General features: G+C 51.6%; 3 protein-coding genes across 3 annotated transcripts; 2 read left to right on the top strand and 1 right to left on the bottom strand.

Annotated features, from left to right (window-relative positions):
* The first annotated feature begins 1057 nt into the window (after positions 1-1057).
* Positions 1058-2455, top strand: PARS2 (prolyl-tRNA synthetase 2, mitochondrial). Its single transcript, XM_069863092.1, has one exon. It carries the CDS (start codon positions 1058-1060, stop codon positions 2453-2455), a length of 1398 nt encoding a protein of 465 aa, XP_069719193.1.
* Positions 2456-4966: 2511 nt separating this feature from the next.
* TTC4 (tetratricopeptide repeat domain 4) lies at positions 4967-13882 on the top strand. Its single transcript, XM_069861930.1, has 10 exons — positions 4967-5050; positions 5138-5255; positions 6074-6235; positions 6894-6971; positions 7791-7915; positions 8210-8296; positions 9188-9402; positions 10864-10945; positions 12031-12113; positions 12989-13882. Exons 1-10 carry the CDS (start codon positions 4985-4987, stop codon positions 13086-13088), a joined length of 1116 nt encoding a protein of 371 aa, XP_069718031.1. The 5' UTR covers positions 4967-4984; the 3' UTR covers positions 13089-13882.
* TMEM205 (transmembrane protein 205) lies at positions 13882-15284 on the bottom strand. Its single transcript, XM_069861940.1, has 3 exons — positions 14989-15284; positions 14726-14889; positions 13882-14483 (listed from the first exon to the last, which is right to left on the bottom strand). The coding sequence occupies exons 1-3, from the start codon at positions 15116-15118 to the stop codon at positions 14184-14186; spliced, it is 594 nt and encodes a 197-aa protein (XP_069718041.1). The 5' UTR covers positions 15119-15284; the 3' UTR covers positions 13882-14183.
* Positions 15285-17440: the final 2156 nt, after the last annotated feature.

Genomic DNA, 17440 nt, shown 5'->3' with positions numbered 1-17440 from the left:
GCCAGAGGTGATGTGGCTCTGCAAAGCCATGATCACCCATTGAGGATGGAGCTGGTGAAGTCACTGTTTGAGATGATGGAGTTTGTTTCTTCCAAGTGCAGTTTGAACTGGGTGGTTGTCCCTCGGAGCTGTGTGGGTGGCAACAGGCTCTGCAGAGCGGCTGTGTCTCTCATAAGCTATCGGGACCTTCTCAGTTTTCTAGAACCTTGTTAATTAAAAAAAGCAACACACAAATCTCTTGTGGTGTTGGCCCTGGAAGAACCCTGTTACTCTGCTGCCCCTAGCATGGGCAGTGACCCACAACCGCTACCCCCACCCCACGGCTGTCTTGCCTGCGGAGGACCCCTCTGAATCTCCACTCCAGGCAGGCGGCAGGGACCTCTACCTCATCCAGAGACCCTGGGGTGCCCCGTCTCCTCAGCCAGAGACCTTGGGATGCCCCCTCCTCAGCCAGAGACCCTGAGGGGCCCCTTCTCCTCACCCAGAGACCCTGGGGTGCCCCCTCCTCAGCCAGAGACCCTGAGGGGCCCCTTCTGCTCACCCAGAGACCCTGGGGTGCCCTCTCCTCAGCCAGAGACCCTGGGGTGCCCCTTCTCCTCAGCCAGAGACCTTGGGGTGCCCGCCCTCAGCCCCAGGCCCCACTCGTGCCCCCCCGGATACGCACCCCCCGGCTCCCACGCCCCGCGGGGAAGGGGTAGCGGGTTCCGCCTGCCCGGCAGGGGTCGCACTCCCCGCGCCGGCGGAACCATAGAGTCGCGCCGGCAGCGCCCGCCCGGGGCGTGGGAGCGTGGGACGGGACGGAGCGTGGGCTTCCCATTGGCTGGGGGCGGCGGGCGGTGCGCGTGTCCGCGGCGGGTGTGCGCACGCGGGTGTGCGCAGGGACACGCGTGGATCGGGGTGCGGGGGTGCGCACGGGTGTGCAGGCAGGGGAACGTGTGTACGGGGGTGCGGGTGAGCAGGTGTGCGCACGGGTGTGCACACAGGGGCACGCGTGTACCTGGGCGCAGGCGTGTGCCGGGGGCAGGTGTGCACACGTGTGCGTGGAGTTCGCCCCGCCATGGCCACGCTGCGGGGCGGCCGTTGGCTGCGGGCCCCGCGGCCGGGCTGCAGGCTCCGGCACGGCCCCCCCGGGCGGGCGAGGCGGCGGGTGCTGCTCTCGCAGCTTTTCCAGCCCCTCAACCTGCAGGCGGGCGTCGAGGCGGGCTGGGAGGGCGAGCCCGGCTGCCGCAGCCACAGGCTGATGCTGCAGGCGGGTCTCATCCGCCCCGCCAGCCCCGGCTGCTACAGCTACCTGCCGCCCGCCGTGCGAGCTGTGGAGAAGCTCGTCCGGGCGATGGACGAGGAGATGCAGGCTGTGGGGGGACAGAAGCTGAACATGCCCAGCCTGAGCTCGGCGGAGCTGTGGTGCGCCAGCGGGCGCTGGGAGCAGATGGGGCCGGAGCTTTTCCGGCTGGAGGATCGGCACAGCAAGGGCTACTGCCTGGGTCCCACGCACGAGGAGGCCGTGACAGAGCTGGTGGCCGCTCAGAGCAACCTCTCCTACAAGCAGCTCCCACTGCGCCTCTACCAGGTAACCAGAAAATTCCGGGACGAGCCCAAGCCCCGGTTCGGCTTGCTGCGCAGCCGAGAGTTCTACATGAAGGACATGTACACGTTCGATGCCTCCGAAGAGGCGGCTCGGCAGACCTACGACTTGGTCTGCAATGCCTACTGCAGCCTCTTCGACCGCCTGGGTCTTTCTTTCGTCAAAGTGCGAGCGGCCACGGGCAGTATCGGTGGGACCATGTCCCATGAATTCCAACTCCCAGCAGACATCGGTGAGGACAGGCTGGTGCTCTGCCCGGCGGGACATTTTGCGGCCAATGTGGAAACACTAAACGGGGAACAAACTTCTTGCCCTACCTGTGGGGAAAAACTCACCCAGACCAGGGGGATCGAAGTGGGACACACGTTTTACCTGGGCACCAAGTACTCCTCTGTCTTCAAAGCTGTCTTTTACTCACCTGAGAACAAACCCCAGCTGGCAGAAATGGGTTGCTACGGCCTGGGTGTCAGTCGCATCCTTGCGGCCTCCATTGAAGTGCTCTCTTCGGAGGACAGCATCCGTTGGCCTCGCCTCATCGCACCCTACCAGCTCTGCTTCGTTCCCCCCAAGAGAGGCAGCAAGGAGGAGGGGGAAGAGGGAGCGGTGCTGCTGGAGCAGCTGTACGACGACCTCGCTGAAGCACAGCCCCACCTCGCTGGTGACTCGGTGCTGGATGACCGAACGCAGCTGACCATTGGCAAAAGATTAAAGGATGCCAACAAGCTGGGTTATCCCTATGTGATTGTAGCTGGGAAGAGGGTTTGTGAGGACCCCCCAGTCTTCGAGGTCTGGGATCAGAATGCTGGTGAGGTTTTGTTCCTCACCAAGGAAGGTGTTATTGAGTTGCTGAGTAAAGTGCAAGTCTCTTAAACTCTGTGTAACTTAGTCTCTCATCCTTGTTGCCCTAAGCGTATCTGAACAGCCCCAGTTGCCTCTCCAGGATGTGCAGATTGTTGGCAGAGCCAGATCCAGCTCAGGTCGCAGCCGGGTGTCTTGCAGCTATGGTGGGGGTGAGCTGGAGTCAGCCCACGTTCCCCTGTGGGGGTGGCGGCATTTCTCCCTCTGGCTAGAGGCCCCCGTGAGCCGCTTTTAGTGGTTGCTGTGGCTTGGTGCAGCTGTGGGAGCACTGGCGGGGTCAGCACCTCACTGCCTGCCCATGGCAGAGGCGCCAGCGATGACCTGCGTTAAGCACACACAACAGCTGAAGTACTGGGGACAGGAGGGCTTCCCTTGCTATTTTCAGGTGCCAAGTTCTCAGCTTGAGAGATTTTAAGGAGAGGAAGGAAGGTGCCTTTCCTCCGCTTGTATCTTCTCTTTGGAGACGCCCAGGTTCCTTGAAGGTGGAGGTTAATCTTAATTAAAGCATAAGGGTGAACTCCAGGGTCACCTTCACCTTGAAAAATGCCATAGCGCTGCAGATTTGCAGGAACTGAAGTGAAGAAAGGTGTCAGGCATCTGTATCCCAGTCCTACAGGTCAGTCTGGCTGGTGAGAGCCTGGGATCTGCTGGGCTTGTGTGGTGATGGTGTGGTTTGGGGAATGCAGCCTTGGGGTGGTGGAAAGTGTTTGCAAAAAACACCTAGCAAGGAAACGTGAAATGTGGGGATGTGTGAAGCCAGGAGGCAAAAGTGTCCAGGCAATGTTGTTCCTAATGGGCCATAGTGACACTGTCCCAGAGCTGAGGGGATCGCCACGTCACAGAATCACAGGTTGGTCGGGATTGGAAGGGACCTCTGGAGCTCATCCAGTCCAGCTCCCCTAGAGCACATTGCACATGTCCAGGTGGGTTTTGAATATCTCCAGAGAGGAAGACTCCACAGCCTCCCTGGGCAGCCTGTTCCAGTGCTCTGTCACCCTCACAGTAAAGAAGTTTTTCCTCATGTTTCTCATGCCATACAATCATAGAACGGCTTGTGTTGAAAGGGACCTTAAAGACTGTCTCATTCCACCCTGCTGCCACAGGCAGGGATACCTCCCACTGGATCAGGTTGCTCAAAGCCCCATCCAACCCAGCCTTGAACCAGGGGTGGGGCAGCCACGACTTCTCTGGGCAACCTGTGCCAGCGCCTCAACACCCTCACAGGAAAACATTTCTTCCTAGTATCTCATTTAAGCATCCCATCTTTCGGCTTAAAACTGTCACCCTTGTCCTGTCCCTGCACCCTCTGATCACAAGCCCCTCCCCAGATTTCCTGGAGCCCCTGTCAGTGCTGGAAGCTGCTCTAAGGTCTCCCTGGAGCTTTCTCTTCTTCAAGCTGAACAACCCTGGCTCTCCCAGCTTGTGCTGTACAGGAGGTGCTCCAGTGCTTGGATCACACCAGAAGGATGAGATGTCATCCAGAGGGACCTGGGCAGGCTGGAGAAGTGGGCCTGCGAGAACCTCATGAGATTCAACAGGGCCAAGTCCTACGCCTGGGTAGGGGCAATCCCCAATTTCAGTACACGATGGGGGATGATGTGATTGAGAGCTGCCCTGCAGAGGAGGACTTGAGGGTGCATGTTGATAAGAAGCTCAACATGAGCCATCAGTGTGCGCTTGCAGCCCAGAAGGCCAACTACATTCTGGGCTGCATCAAAAGCAGCGTGGCCAGCAGGTTGAGGGAGGTGATTCTGCACCTCTATTACTCTCTTGTGAGACCTCATCTGGAGTACTGTGTCCAGTTCTGGAATCCTCAGCATAAGAAGGTTATGGAACTGTTGGAACAGGTCCAGAGGAGGACTACAAGGATGATCGGAGGATTGGAGCACCTCCCATATGAGGACAGACTGAGGGAGTTGGGGTTGTTCAGCCTGGAGAAGAGAAGGCTCCGAGATCTTATAGCGACCTTCCAGCACCTGAAGGGGACCTGCGGGAGAGCTGGGGAGGGGCTGTTCACGAAGGCTGGTCGTCATAGGACGAGGAGGAATGTCTATCAACTGGAGAGGGGCAGATTTAGCCTAGGCATAAGGAAGAATTTCTTCCCCATGAGGGTGCTGAGGCACCGGCCCAGGTTGCCCAGGGAAGCTGTGGCTGCCCCATCCCTGGAGGGCTTCAAGGCCAGGTTGGCTGGGCCTTGGGCAGCCTGGGCTGTGGGAGGTGTCCCTGCCCTTGGCAGGGGGGCTGGAACTGGATGATCTTCAGGGTCCCTCCCAACCCAGCCCGCCCTCTGCCTCACAGGGGGTGCCCGGCCCCGCCGCCGCTGGGGGCGCTGTGGCCGCCGCTGGGGGCGCTGTGGCCGCCGCTGGGGGCGCTGATGCCGCCGCTGGGGGCGCTGTGGCCGCCGCTGGGGGCGCTGTTCCCGGGGCGCTGTTTCCGCCGCTGGGGGCGCTGATGCCGCCGCTGGGGGCGCTGTTCCCGCCGCTGGGGGCGCTGTTCCCGCCGCTGGGGGCGCTGTTCCCGGCGCGGGGCGGAGCGGCGGCCATGGCGGAGCGCGGCGGGGTCGGCGCGGGGTACCGGGGGGCGCTGCACCCCGACACCTGGGAGGAGGTGAGGGGTGAAAGGTGAGGGGGCCGGGCCGGGTGAGATGGGCTCAACCGAACCGGGCCGGTCTGAGCGTCGCGTGTCCGCCCGCAGGAGCTGGAGTCCATCCCCATGTTCATGAAGCGCTGCCCGGACGAGATCGACGCGGCGCGGCAGCCGGACCTGGCGTGTCTGCAGTCGCTGCTCTTCGACGAGGAGCGGGACCCCGCGGGTGGGCGGCCCCGGCCCCACCGACCCCTTCCCTCACCGCGCCCGGCCCCGCCGCCCCGGCTCAGGGCCCGGCCCCGGCCCCCACCGCCCGTGTCCCCAGCCCCGGCTCAGGGCGCATCTCTCACCATTCCTGTCCCTCAAACCCAGCTCAGGACCCTCCTCTCATCATTCCCGTCCCCCTAACCCCAGCTCAGGACCCATCTCTCACCCTTCCACTCTCCCAACCCCAGCTCAGGACCCGTCTCTCACCATTCCTGTCCCTCAACCCCAGCTCAGGACCCGTCTCTCAGTGTTCGTGTACCCCCAACCCCCAGTCAGGACCCATCTCTCACCATTCCTGTCCCCCAACCCCAGCTCAGGACCCACCTCTCATCATTCCCGTCCCCCTTACCCCAGCACAGGACCCATCTCTCACTATTCCACTCTCCACACACCCCATTTCTCACCGTTCCCATCCCCAGAACCCCAGCTCAGGACCCGTCTCTCACCATTCCACTCTCCCAACCCCAGCTCAGGACCCATGTCTCACTATTCCAGTCCCCCAGCCCCAGCTGAGGACCCATCTCTCACCATTCCCGTCCCCCAGCCTCAGGTCAGGACCTGTCTCTCACCATTCCACTCCCCACACCCACCATTTCTCACTGTTCCCGTCCCCCCACCCTAGCTCAGGACTCATCTCTCACCATTCCAGTCCCCCAACCCTAGCTCAGGATCCTCCTCTCATCATTCCCGTCCCCCCAACCCTAGCTCAGGACCCATCTCTTGCCATTCCACTCCCCGCAACCCCAGCTCAGGACTCATCCCCTGCCATCCCCACAGAGCTGGCTGGGATGTACCGAAACGAAGGTAATGCGTACTTCAAGGAGAGGGACTACAAAAGAGCTGTCATCGCCTACAGTGAGGGGCTGAGGAAGAAATGCCAGGACCTGGAGCTGAATGCTGTGCTGCACACAAACCGGGCGGCTGCACAGTTTCACCTGGGTAATGCACATGGTCGTCCTGCCTTGGGTAGGACTGGGGCTCTGTGGTCCAGAGTTTTTCTTCTCTTTCACAGTTTTCTTTTTCTTTACTTTTTTTTTTTTTGTGATACAACAAACAAAGTGGTTTATTTATGAGAAAAATGCCTTGGACCCCAAAGACCTGGCTCCCTTCAGAGCCTGACTGCCTGCAGGGTTTGTGCTTTGCTCATTGCAGCTATCACTGCTCAAGCCTTGGCTCCAGGAGAGACCAAAGCCAGTGGGTTTTGATGCTGAATAGATTGGCAGGGTGATTTGAACTAGAGGGATATCCTGGCCTCTGTGGAAGCAACACATTCTATCACTCTTTCCTGGCTGTATCCTCCTCAAGCTACCACCCATCCTACCAGCAGCATCCACACGGGAGGGAAGGTGCTCTTGGCCTATTAATGCTGTGGCGTGTTGCAGCTGGGAGATGGTTTTCTCACACTCATGTTATTTATCTCTGACCTGTATGATTGATTCCTGTCCTTTGACTTCTTGCTCTTAAATTGCTCTTTCTTCCTCCACTTGCTTCACACTGATTGTTGAAACAGTGAATTACAGTCTCCATATTGCAGTTTAGGATCTGCTTAGATTTTAAATATCAATGAAAGATTCTGAGCATGTTGCTTGCCTTACAGGTAATTATCGTTCTGCTCTCAATGATGTCATCCAAGCAAAAAAGCTGAAGCCCACCCATCTCAAAGCAATCATAAGAGGTAAGAGTTACATCGCACATTACTGCCATGGAGTACAAGGAACATTGTTTCCAAACAACTTTGCATGTGTTAGTTTTACTTATAGTGCTGTTATTGTTACAAGCCCTGGAACAGGCTGTTGTTAGACATTGTTTTGTTTGACTGTGTGTTTCTGTGTGTTAAATAACAGTATTTATAAACCTTAAATTTCTCTCAGTATGCATCATGCTTTGTTTCCAGACAGTATTCCTTTCAGAAAACTGTATAAGTTTTTTTCCTCCTGTTTTGTTTTTGTTGTTTCTCCACAAAACACATCTCTGCCTTTTGCTTTGCATTTTCAGTCAAAATACTGTCTTTTTGCTCTTTGCTCTCCAGGCTCTCTATCTGTCAAAGAGGCACTGGACCTGGTTCTGTGGAGCACAGCATAAATTTTGCTGTTTTCTGCAATTGGGATTTGTTTCCCTGCCCACCCCATCCCACCCCAACATTTCTCATGCCATGGAAATGCCCACTTTATTGTTCCTTATGAGACAAATACTGATATGCTGATTAGAATGATAAGATTTTGCTCGTTATAGACACTTCTAGAGTCATTCTGCTGATTTCTGTGACTTGATGAGCAAAGGATACAAGAGCTACTGAAATATTTTAGAGTTTCTTTGCAGGTGAATGGACATGCTGGAAGTCTGTGATTGAACACGACCCCACAAGACAGTAGCATGTGCTGCTGTGTACACTTCTTGAAAGCACTAGGCCTACTGCTATCTTTATTACCTCCACTTTGTCTAGTAGTTGTATACTGACTCCAATACTAGAAATTTAAAATCTTAATCATTCCAGGAGCTCTCTGTCACATGGAGCTAAAGAATTTCTCTGAAGCAATAGCGTGGTGTGAAGAGGGCTTGCAAATAGATCCAAAAGAGAAAAAGCTTGTGGAAATGAGAGCCAAAGCCGACAAATTAAAGGTAATTATTGAGGCAATCTAGTGTCTACAATGCTCGTTGCCTACTTTGTGTCAAGAAGCACTTTGGGATCCTTTGTCGAAGAGCGCTCTGTACAAGTTTCTGTGTAGTAGTATATCCCCAAACAGAAGAGCGCGGTGGTTCTGCATAGTGTGAGATGTTGAGATGTGAAGGGAAAAGAGATGGAGGGGACCCTTCTGGAGTTCTTAACCGATTTCTCCACTTATTGGCAGGGTAGAGCAGTGGTGGGCATTGACTTGCTCTGTGTGACCATGGTACAACCTTTCTTACATGTAGCGAGCTGAGGAGCGGGATGCAAGGAAGGCAAAGGTGATGGAGAAGAAAGAGCAGTGTCAAAAGGAAATTTTGCTTGCAGCAATAAAGGTGAGTCAGGATGGCGTTTGGTATTGTGTGGTTTGTTTTGTTGAGGTTCTATTTATTTCTTTTAAGAGCTCGCTTGTTTGTCTCTTAAAAGCTTCTTCTTATACACAGGCTTTTGAGGGCTAGAGCTAAAAAATTGACTTAAAATTATGATTCTCCTTATCTGTACAGCTGTGGCCCCAGCTCTCAGTTTCCATATTTCAGGTAACAGCTAGTGCAAAATATAGACGCAATGTAAGGAGATTGACTAAGCATCCGAGAGAGTGCTCTGGCTGCTGGGCTGGAGCGTCACACTGGCCCAGGGAACCTTGCTTTCTTTGCTGCCCCTGGGCATTACTTCAGTGGAAGGATGGAAGATAACCATCCAGTAGGGTGGAGGAAGGAATGAGTCCCGGATCCTCTCCTTCCTCAGCAAATGTTTCGGTTGTGTTATAATATTTTAAGCTACTATATCTCCTCTTATGCAATCGTCTTTCCAAAGGAAAGAGTAGGCTTTCTTCAGTATTCTGAAATAGTGGATGTTCTCTGGAGCTGGTGCATGTAGTTGTGCTCTGAAGTTATGGCTGCTAGGTCCCAAAACCTGGAATTTTGGATGCATTCCTTTCTCCATGTTTTCTCAGGATCTTCTCTCAGCACGAGTTCCTCTGAATTCCCACCTCTCCTCATCCATTTTCTGAGGAGACTGGGCGTGTCTGGCTGAGGTTCTAGATTCTACCAGGAAGATCAGTCACCTGAGTGATGCTGTAGGAGGGCTTTTGATGGCATATTTAAGAGCTGACTCATGAATAATAATAATGACACAATTTGTCCTTTCATTGACTGTTAATTTTTTGCTCTCCCCGCCATACCTGTTTGGTTTTTGGTTGGTTTTTTTCTTTCCTTCTTCCCCTCCAGGAAAGAGGTATCAAGCTGATTTTTGAGCCTTCAAATGAGGAAGAGGAAATATCAGATGGCCTGGCTGAGATATCCTTAGATGGGTTCCACTCCGACAATGCCGTGAGGGCCAAGGTGCACTTAGATGCTGATGGCAACCTGAACTGGCCTGTCCTCTTTCTGTACCCTGAGCATGAGCAGACAGACTTCATTGCAGCTTTTCATGAGAACTCCAGGTAAATGCACTGCCAGCAGCATTCCTGCATAAAGGAGAAGTTTGAGTAGATGAGAACAGCCAGCAAGTGAAACACTGCCATGCTAATGAAGTAGCTCCAGATTTCTAATCTCGTAGCTGATCCTCTTTTAGGTAGGGGCTTGCACTAGGTGACCTTCTGTTGTTTTTGCATACCTGAATTACTCTGTGATTTAGAATCATCACTTCTTGAACTAGATCGGGTTGCTCAGAGTGCCATCCAACCTGGCCTTGAATGTTTCCAGGGATAGGACCTTCACTACCTCTCTGGACAACCTGTTCCAGTGTTTCACCACCCTCATTGTAAAAAATGTCTTACTTACGTCCAGTCTAAATCTGCCTTCTCTTAGTTTAAAACCATTACTCCTTGTCCTGTCGCAACAGGATCTGCTAAAAAGTCTGTCCCCATCCTTCCTATAGGCCCCCTTTGAGTACTAGAAGACCATTATAAGGTCTCGCAGCCTTCTCTTCTCCAGGCTGAACAATCCCAACTCTCTCAGCCTGTGCTTGTAGGCCTTTCTCTGGACCCGCTTCAACAGCTCCGTGGCCAGTGTGATTAAAGGGGTTTGCAATGCAGCTTAGACAGTTGTTAATACCAGTGACCTATCCACAGGGATGGATTTGAGAGGTTCATTAAGGTGTTGCTTCGAAGGCCTCCAAATATGGACTCTCAAAAGAAAGATTAAACTTATATAAAGCTTCCAAAGGGACCTCTTGTAACCATTGATGGCCCCATAGATTCTGTAGGACTTACAGCAGATCTGACGGAAGTGCTGCAGAACTTTCAGAATACAAAGGAAGGTGGGAATTCCACTTTTCTTGATGTTAACTTCAATTTCTGATCTTGCAATATTAAACAAACCTGGAATTTGTAACTATGTTTTGTGGGGAGGTGTGTATTCCTCAGATCTACTAATAGCTTTAGGACCTAAAATACAGTGCCGGCAGATTATTAAGTTGTGGTTCTTACATGGTAGTGTTCACTGCACCTTTTTGTGACCAAAGGAAGTGAAAATGGATTCTTAGAACAAATTGGTCACCAGTGCTTCTTAAATACCAAAATAAACAACCCTCTGGCACATAAGCGTATTTTGAGTGCTCTGATCTGATGAACCGTGGTGCTAATGGGACCACATAGAAGGAAAATCAATTTTAGACAAAATTCAGGGTATTTATTTTGACATCTTTTTCAATGTGAAAATGAAAAGTTAACTTGCTGTTGCATTGCTCGAGTTTGCAATTAATAGCATGAGTTACAACAGGGCCTTTGTCTCACTGCGAAAGCAAAGAGCTTGAAGGGAAGAAACCATCAGTGATCTAAACGTAACATTAGCAAATTAGGTGATAGACTTGAAAGTATTTTTACTGTCATTCAAATACAGCTGTACAAATTATTGAAGCTGAACACTTCATCTAAGCTAACCAAGTGTATTTTGGCTTTTAGGTTTATTGATCATTTAATGGTGATGTTTGCCGAGTTACCTCCTTGGGATTTAGAAAGAAAATACCTTCCCAGCAATCTTGAGGTGAGAAGTTTGACTTTCTGTTTCAGGGTTTTTGTGTTGTGGGTTTTTTTTTTCTTCCTAGAGTGATATTGAACAGCTTTGAGTGTATGAGAGCAATGGCATTGTTACCCGTTTACCATATACAGATGTGAAATAAGGATTTGGAGAGCTACGTCCATTTATAAACTCAGACATTTTCCAGATGTGCTGACATGGACACAGAATTCACTAATGAAAATGAAAGTTCTTTTGTCTTCTACGTATGTTGTATTTGTTAGAAGTTATTTAAAGATACTGCTTAGATTCACATCTTTGTAACGATAATTAAGATTTGGACCATCAAGCTGGTAGGTTGCCAGTTTAATCGTGTTGTTGTGAAGTTGCTTAATACAAATCAGAAAATATTTTCAGATCTAACTGTTGGTGCTTAAACACTTAGTCCCATCAAGACCACATATATGTCTGTTAAGGCGTCAGCACATGTGAGATGCATTTGGTTGTGGCTGCAGCAGGTTTGGAGGATTTTTCAGAAATTGTACCTTGAAGGATACAGATGTTTGTTTTTCATTTTCCATTTCAGTGTCATATGTGCCAGGCAGCAGCACAAGCCGTTACTGCAGTGAGCAGACAGGTCCAAAAGGACAGTGGCTGTGTACTTTACCAGGTTAAAAACTTGGATCGTAGCTCTGTGTGTATGTACAGTCCAAGGCACAGTTGCTGGATTCTAATCTCTTAAATCTGCTCTTATTTTGTTCAAATGTCTTTAAACCTGTGCAGTTTAGCTCATACCATTGCTGCATTTCACCTGTTAAAAAGCAGCCCGTAGATTTGTATTGCTTCTCTTTAAAGCACAGGAACAGCCGGTGTATTTTGCCTTCCTTCTACCACTGCCTTAAGAAACTAAGATAGTTTAAACAAGGAAGAGTTGGAATTTACACAAAGCAGTTTCTGCATTGCTGAAGTTAGTTACACACACAGTTAGTTCGAGTACAGAAGTTTGATAAACCTTTAGTCAATATACAGTGTGCTTTTACTGGACTTTAAATGGTTTAGTAGTTTTCCTTCCTGTATTTTAAGCATTTAATAATCCTCCTAATTTTTTTCAGCTCTATTTTGAAGATGAAGAAAGAGCAGAAATGTATGAGGTGAACCCAGAACACACATTGCTACAAGTGCTGCAGCATCAAAGGTGAGGCTGTACCTGTACATGTCCAGAGAGAGCATGAAGGCAAGAAAGTATGAGTTTTGGGCTTTAAGTGTAGTTTGTTCTCTGATTTAATCATCCTAATTCTTGGCATTGCTAAATGAGGAGGGTCTAAACCTGTGGAACTTACTGTGACTTACTCTTTCCAGGACTGGGTGGAGTTTGTAAGAGGAGTTGTGCTGCACGCAAACAGCAGCACAAAAGGGCTGTTTCAAGTTCCATCTACACAGTGCTACTTTAAAAAAAAAAAAAGCAGCATATAAGGAGAGGTTAACAATGCACTCTCTGTTAATAATGCAGCGTGAGCAGCCCCCAGCACAGCAGGCAGCACAGTTTCACTCTAAAACTGGCTTTAAAGTGTTGTGCAGTTAATTAGAGAGAAGAATTCGCTGGTTTTGCAGCCAAAAAGTTACTGTAAAGCCTTTGCTGTTAACTTGCATGTCTTGTAGCTAGCTGGAGAAAGCCTGCTGCACAGTGCGAGTGGCTTGGTCTGTCACCGTGGGAGCAGAGCTCTAGGTCCGCTGCTGTGGGCTGTGTCTGAACTGTCACTCCATAAAACCCAACACCATGTGTAAGCCCTCAGATTTCAGGCTGTACGGGCAGTTGCAAGAGAAACCTCCTTTCAGAGGGAGAATTAACAGCTGTTTTAATTAGAAGTAGCTGTTGGGAAAAGAGTTGATTCATGAATGCTCCTCCTTGGATGTTTGTAGGCCTGGCTACAACTGGCTCTGCTAGTCAGCCAGACAACTTGTTGTCAGCCTTTAGGAGGTCACTCTGCATTGAGCTGGGTGATGTCGCTCACTTTGCATGACACTTGGCCAGGTACAAGGAAGCCAAAGGATTCCTTTTAATCTTTGCAGGTATTTTGTAAAGGCCGGGACTCCAACAGTTTTGGCGTTTGTAAAGCATTCTCCTTTCTCTAAGAAGTACTTCTCTGGCAAGAAGGTGCATCGACTATAATGAGAAAGAATGAAACGAGGAGTCCTGTGCAAGAGGCTGCTGTTTGTTATCCCAGGTAGAGACAGCGAACTTCTGCTTGAACAAAAGTATCTTGCACACTTCACGAAAGATCTAATCTTGGCACATGGGGAAACTTCTAGGAAAGCAGCACAGGAGAATGAAGGGCTTACAGGAGGGGATTATTTGTTTAAAAAGAGATCCAGCTGGCTTTCAGAAGGTCTCCTCTATGATAAGGCTGCATGTGGTCTTGAAATAAAACTGAAGCAGTGCCAAACACTGGTTGCATTGAAGCAACAGCAGCTGGGAATGTTCTTGCTTACCTGTGAAAAATCACTGATTTCCTTTGAGCTGGGCTGTAGTTGCTGGGGTTTAACAGCGATGGTCTGGGGAGACACCTGCCTGTTGCGGCAGGATGGATGCAGTCAGATTCCTGCCTGGGATTAAGCAGCTGCTGCTCTTTCACCACTTGGCTCTGGTAGAGCTGAGCTCTTTGTTCAGAGCAGTGTGTTTTACTGACCCTTTTGCTACCTTACTGATTGTCCTGGATAACCTAGAAATAAACATGTCTATTTTAAGTAGACTGGCTTCTGCCTAATAAATGAAACAATAATTTTTCTCACCTTGTGAGATACTACAAGAGAATGACAAACTAATTCTAAACCCAAACATAATCACCTTATCCATTACACAAACTGGTACAGCCACCACATAGGATCTTCTGTGCTTCTGTGTTAGCTTTCAGCATTTAATTAAAAGTAATTCTAACATTTCCCTCTCTGCGACTGCAGAAATACACTGCAGTTTTAGATAAATCTCATGCACAGGACATTAAAAAGCTGTTCAGCCCTAAACGCCACTGCTAAGATCATGGAGGATTTTTCTCGCTTCAGAGCTGGATTCAGACAGCTCTAAAGAAAGCATTTCCATTTTGCTATTCCTAAATTTCTGCACCAAGCACAAATAAGAGTTCACAGTATCTCCACCCAAGGACGCTGAGATTTAATCTTCAAAGCTCAGAGTTAGTTTACAGCAAGGCAGCAGGATGGCTGTGTGATGGTTCTGACTGGCCACCCTTCACCCTGTGGTGTCCTGCTGTCACAGGGCAGAGAGATGGGCAGCCAAGTAGTACAAGCTCCAGCCATTGCACGCGATGCAGCAGAGGTTGCAGAGGGAGGACAGAGCATGGTAGAGAGTGAACTGCCTGGCCAGCAGCCCGTAGCTGAGGTTGGAGGCGCGCAGCTGCCTGCAGGCCTTGCTGCTGAAGAGCCCGACCTCCTGGCCGAGGCCGTGGCTGCGCTCGATGAGGTGCATGTCTGCCACGATGTCCGAGGTGACCTGCCCGAACCACTGTGTGTTCAGCACAGATGCAGCGATGCACAAGAAGAAGATGATGATCTGTAGGAGAGCAACACCTGCTGTGAACATCTTGCACGTGTGTTGGATTAGATTTCTCCCCCAGTCTCTCACACACAAGGCTCGCAACGATCTGGATGCTAACTGGTTTCTTTTAACCAGAGCCATATGTGGACCTCATCGTCATTTGCAAACCAACCTCAGTGGAACAAAATGGAGAGGGACCACACAGAGGAAGGAATTTGGGCTACAGCCAGCGCACGTTTTAAAGCAGGAGAGGCTACCTGGGTAGTTTGTTCGTCGCTGAGCAGCTCGCTGGGGTGGTACATGGCAAACAGAGTCAGGTTGAGGAAGGCACAAGCAGAGCTGATATGGAAGTAGTAAGGGAAGAGCTCTCGCTGGATGAAGCCAAAGGTGTGGCGAGGGAGACGCCTGCTCATCACAAACCCTGCAGGAGGGCAGAGCAGTTAGGTCCTGGGGCAAAGCTCCCTCCCCTGGGCCTCCCTCGGGCCAGAAAGCCACGGCACGTGCACGGACCGCAACCTACCAGCCACGAAGGTCACCCAGATCTGCATTCCCCAGGACGTAGAGAGGAAAACCAGGTGCAGCATTTTGACAGTGTTGGAAGGCTCCGTGTCGGCCGGCACGGTTTCCTCGTCAGGGATGGGTCTCTCCATGTCAGCCAAGCTGCCCCTAATTCAGCGCGGAGCTGCTGTTACCACTGCCACCTTGCTGGTTCCCGCAAACACAGTTCAGCTTCACAAACCTGCTTATCTGGGAAAAGCTTTGGAGCTGTCCCAACCCTGTCCCAGCCCCACCACCGCTCATCGAATCTGGCTGCAATCTCAGTCCTCAGGCAGCTTTTATCTGAGGGGCAGGGCCCTGCGTCAGCCCGTTAGTGCCCGTGGCGGGTGGACTTGCGGCAAAGTCCAGCCAAAGCCCTATCTGACCCCTGGCAGCAACAAGCACAAAGTCAATAAAAGGGGAAAAGGGAAAGCCCTGAAAAGTATGCCTGGCCACGCTGTGGGCATCAAAGGGGCCTCTGGCCAGGGGAAAGTCCCCTTGTCTAAAAACAGCAACAGCTTCTGCACACTTTAACCAAAAAAGCCTGGGGACTTGAAGAAGCAGGCCCAGCTCCCGGCCTCACCCTGCTGCCCCACAGGCCACGGTGGCACAAGCACGAGAGCACAGACTGTGGCAGGTGGAGGAGACTTCAAAGGAGCTCCCTGCTCAGCTACATGAAGCGCTTTGGAAATTAATTAAGACAAAGCTTCTGGGAGCAGCACATCAATTCTGTCCCTTGCTGTATTCCTCCTCCCCTTGGCCGGCCACCTCGGGGTGTGAATTACAGCTAGGACAGCCTTGAGAGACAGTGCCGTCTAATTACTTCCAACTCCCCCTGAAAAATAGATAAATATACACTGTGGTTTTATATATCGATTCCAAGGTATTTATTCAGGCATCTGTAAGATCAGGCCCTTGAAACCGTCTCGTGGTGGTAGCACCACATACTGGAGAAGGTGCTCGGATCCCACCTGGAGCACCAGCCTGTAAATCCTTATAAATCTTAGTGTTTTTTTCTTTACCGAAAGCTTCTGGCATTTCTGGGGTGCTTCCCCGCTCCATCCTCCAGCAGCTGCATCCTCTGCACAATGCAGGAGCCCAAGGAAGGCAGCCGTGGTCCTTGGGTGAGCTTCGTTCCCTGCGTTATGCAGGAAGGCAGCGATGGGCACTGCAGGCAGCAGGCACAGAGCTCTGCTGCTCCTGGGATCCCAGAGCTACCTTTCCAAATCGTTTGCCTATGTGCAGGAATTGGTAGCCAAGAGCAGCAGGGCATCTGGTTGCCTTCATGCAAAGAAGCCACAGCAGAGCAGGGAGTAACACCCTGCTGGGATTTCTTTTTTAGGGGAAAAACAGTGATTGATTGCAAAATTGGCCCTTGAGCATTGCATTTGGTGGGAAGGGGGGCCCTGGGAAAGGCTGGTAAGGGCAGGCTGCTCCCCACAGGCTCAAGCACACCCAAGAGCAGGTCCCTCCTCCTCTGGGAGCTGGCTGTGGAGCAAGGTGGCTGGAGATGGGTGCTCCAGGAATGCTCCAAGCTGCCCAGTCCTGCTGTTCTCCTGTGCCTGAGGGCGGCAGCTGCTGCAGGACTGCAGTTTTCTCCCAAATGCACGTGAGCCACAAGATGCTTCACACATTCACATCATTCTATTGAGCCCCCAGGTCACTCCTGCTCCATCACCTGCACACCAGGGGCGCAGCCGGGCCGGGCGAGGGCTGATGGTGGCCCCACAGCAGGAAAAAGCACAATACTTAAGGAGAAGGAGAGGTCAGTTTAAGTTTAATGTTCAGGCGAATGCATCATTCGCTGCACTTAATCAAGCAGCAGCAATTTCTAACGATAAATAGAAAGGATGGCTCGCATCCCGGTGATAAAAAAGCAGGATTGCTCTGAGTTTCAGGAGATAAGAGGGCTCTACAAAAATTGAATGTTTTGTACCGTGTTCAGCCTGAGACAGCTTTATCTGGTGGTGATAGTGCAGCAAGGGGAGGTCAGGGCAGTGCCACGCCAGGCCTCGCACGGAGATGTTTATGATTGGAGATACGGCAGAGATTAGGGGTTTATGGCCACCGCCGCCTCCAGGGCTGGGAGCCACCGGCCGGCACGTGTAGCAGAGGGGCAGGCAGTTCCTTCTGCTTATAAACCCAGTGGGGAATGGTGGGTGCAAAGCACCTTTCCAGGGACTGGCTGTTGCAGAGCTGGGGGAAACGCCCTGGAGTGCCTGGGAAAGACCCTCTGCTCATTCCCATTACCCCACAGCCTCATCTTACCCCAAGCATGGCATCACCATCACTCGCTCATGATTAAGTTCTACAAAAACCCTTACTCGGGGTTAAGCCCACAGCTGCTAATGAAGTCGAGGGCATGGCTGCTGCCCCAGGGCTGCCTTAAACCTGCTCCACCTGCAGCTCTGCATGCCCAAGGGCCGCTGGGGCTC

Source organism: Phaenicophaeus curvirostris, chromosome 8, assembly GCF_032191515.1.
Source record: "Phaenicophaeus curvirostris isolate KB17595 chromosome 8, BPBGC_Pcur_1.0, whole genome shotgun sequence".
Classification (NCBI taxonomy): domain Eukaryota; kingdom Metazoa; phylum Chordata; class Aves; order Cuculiformes; family Cuculidae; genus Phaenicophaeus; species Phaenicophaeus curvirostris.
The sequence above is the reverse complement of the archived record's forward strand: the minus strand, read 5'-3'. Positions and strand labels throughout refer to the sequence as shown.

Coding starts and splice junctions, on each gene's coding strand:
- PARS2 (XM_069863092.1), top strand. CDS start 1,058: ATGGCCACGCTGCGGGGCGGCCGTTGGCTGCGGGCCCCGCGGCCGGGC.
- TMEM205 (XM_069861940.1), bottom strand. CDS start 15,118: ATGGAGAGACCCATCCCTGACGAGGAAACCGTGCCGGCCGACACGGAG. Junction 14,890..14,988: donor CTGGGTGACCTTCGTGGCTG/GTAGGTTGCGGT, acceptor GCCCTCCTGCAG/GGTTTGTGATGAGCAGGCGT. Junction 14,484..14,725: donor GCGACGAACAAACTACCCAG/GTAGCCTCTCCT, acceptor GCTCTCCTACAG/ATCATCATCTTCTTCTTGTG.
- TTC4 (XM_069861930.1), top strand. CDS start 4,985: ATGGCGGAGCGCGGCGGGGTCGGCGCGGGGTACCGGGGGGCGCTGCAC. Junction 7,916..8,209: donor CCAAAGCCGACAAATTAAAG/GTAATTATTGAG, acceptor TCTTACATGTAG/CGAGCTGAGGAGCGGGATGC. Junction 12,114..12,988: donor CAAGTGCTGCAGCATCAAAG/GTGAGGCTGTAC, acceptor TAATCTTTGCAG/GTATTTTGTAAAGGCCGGGA.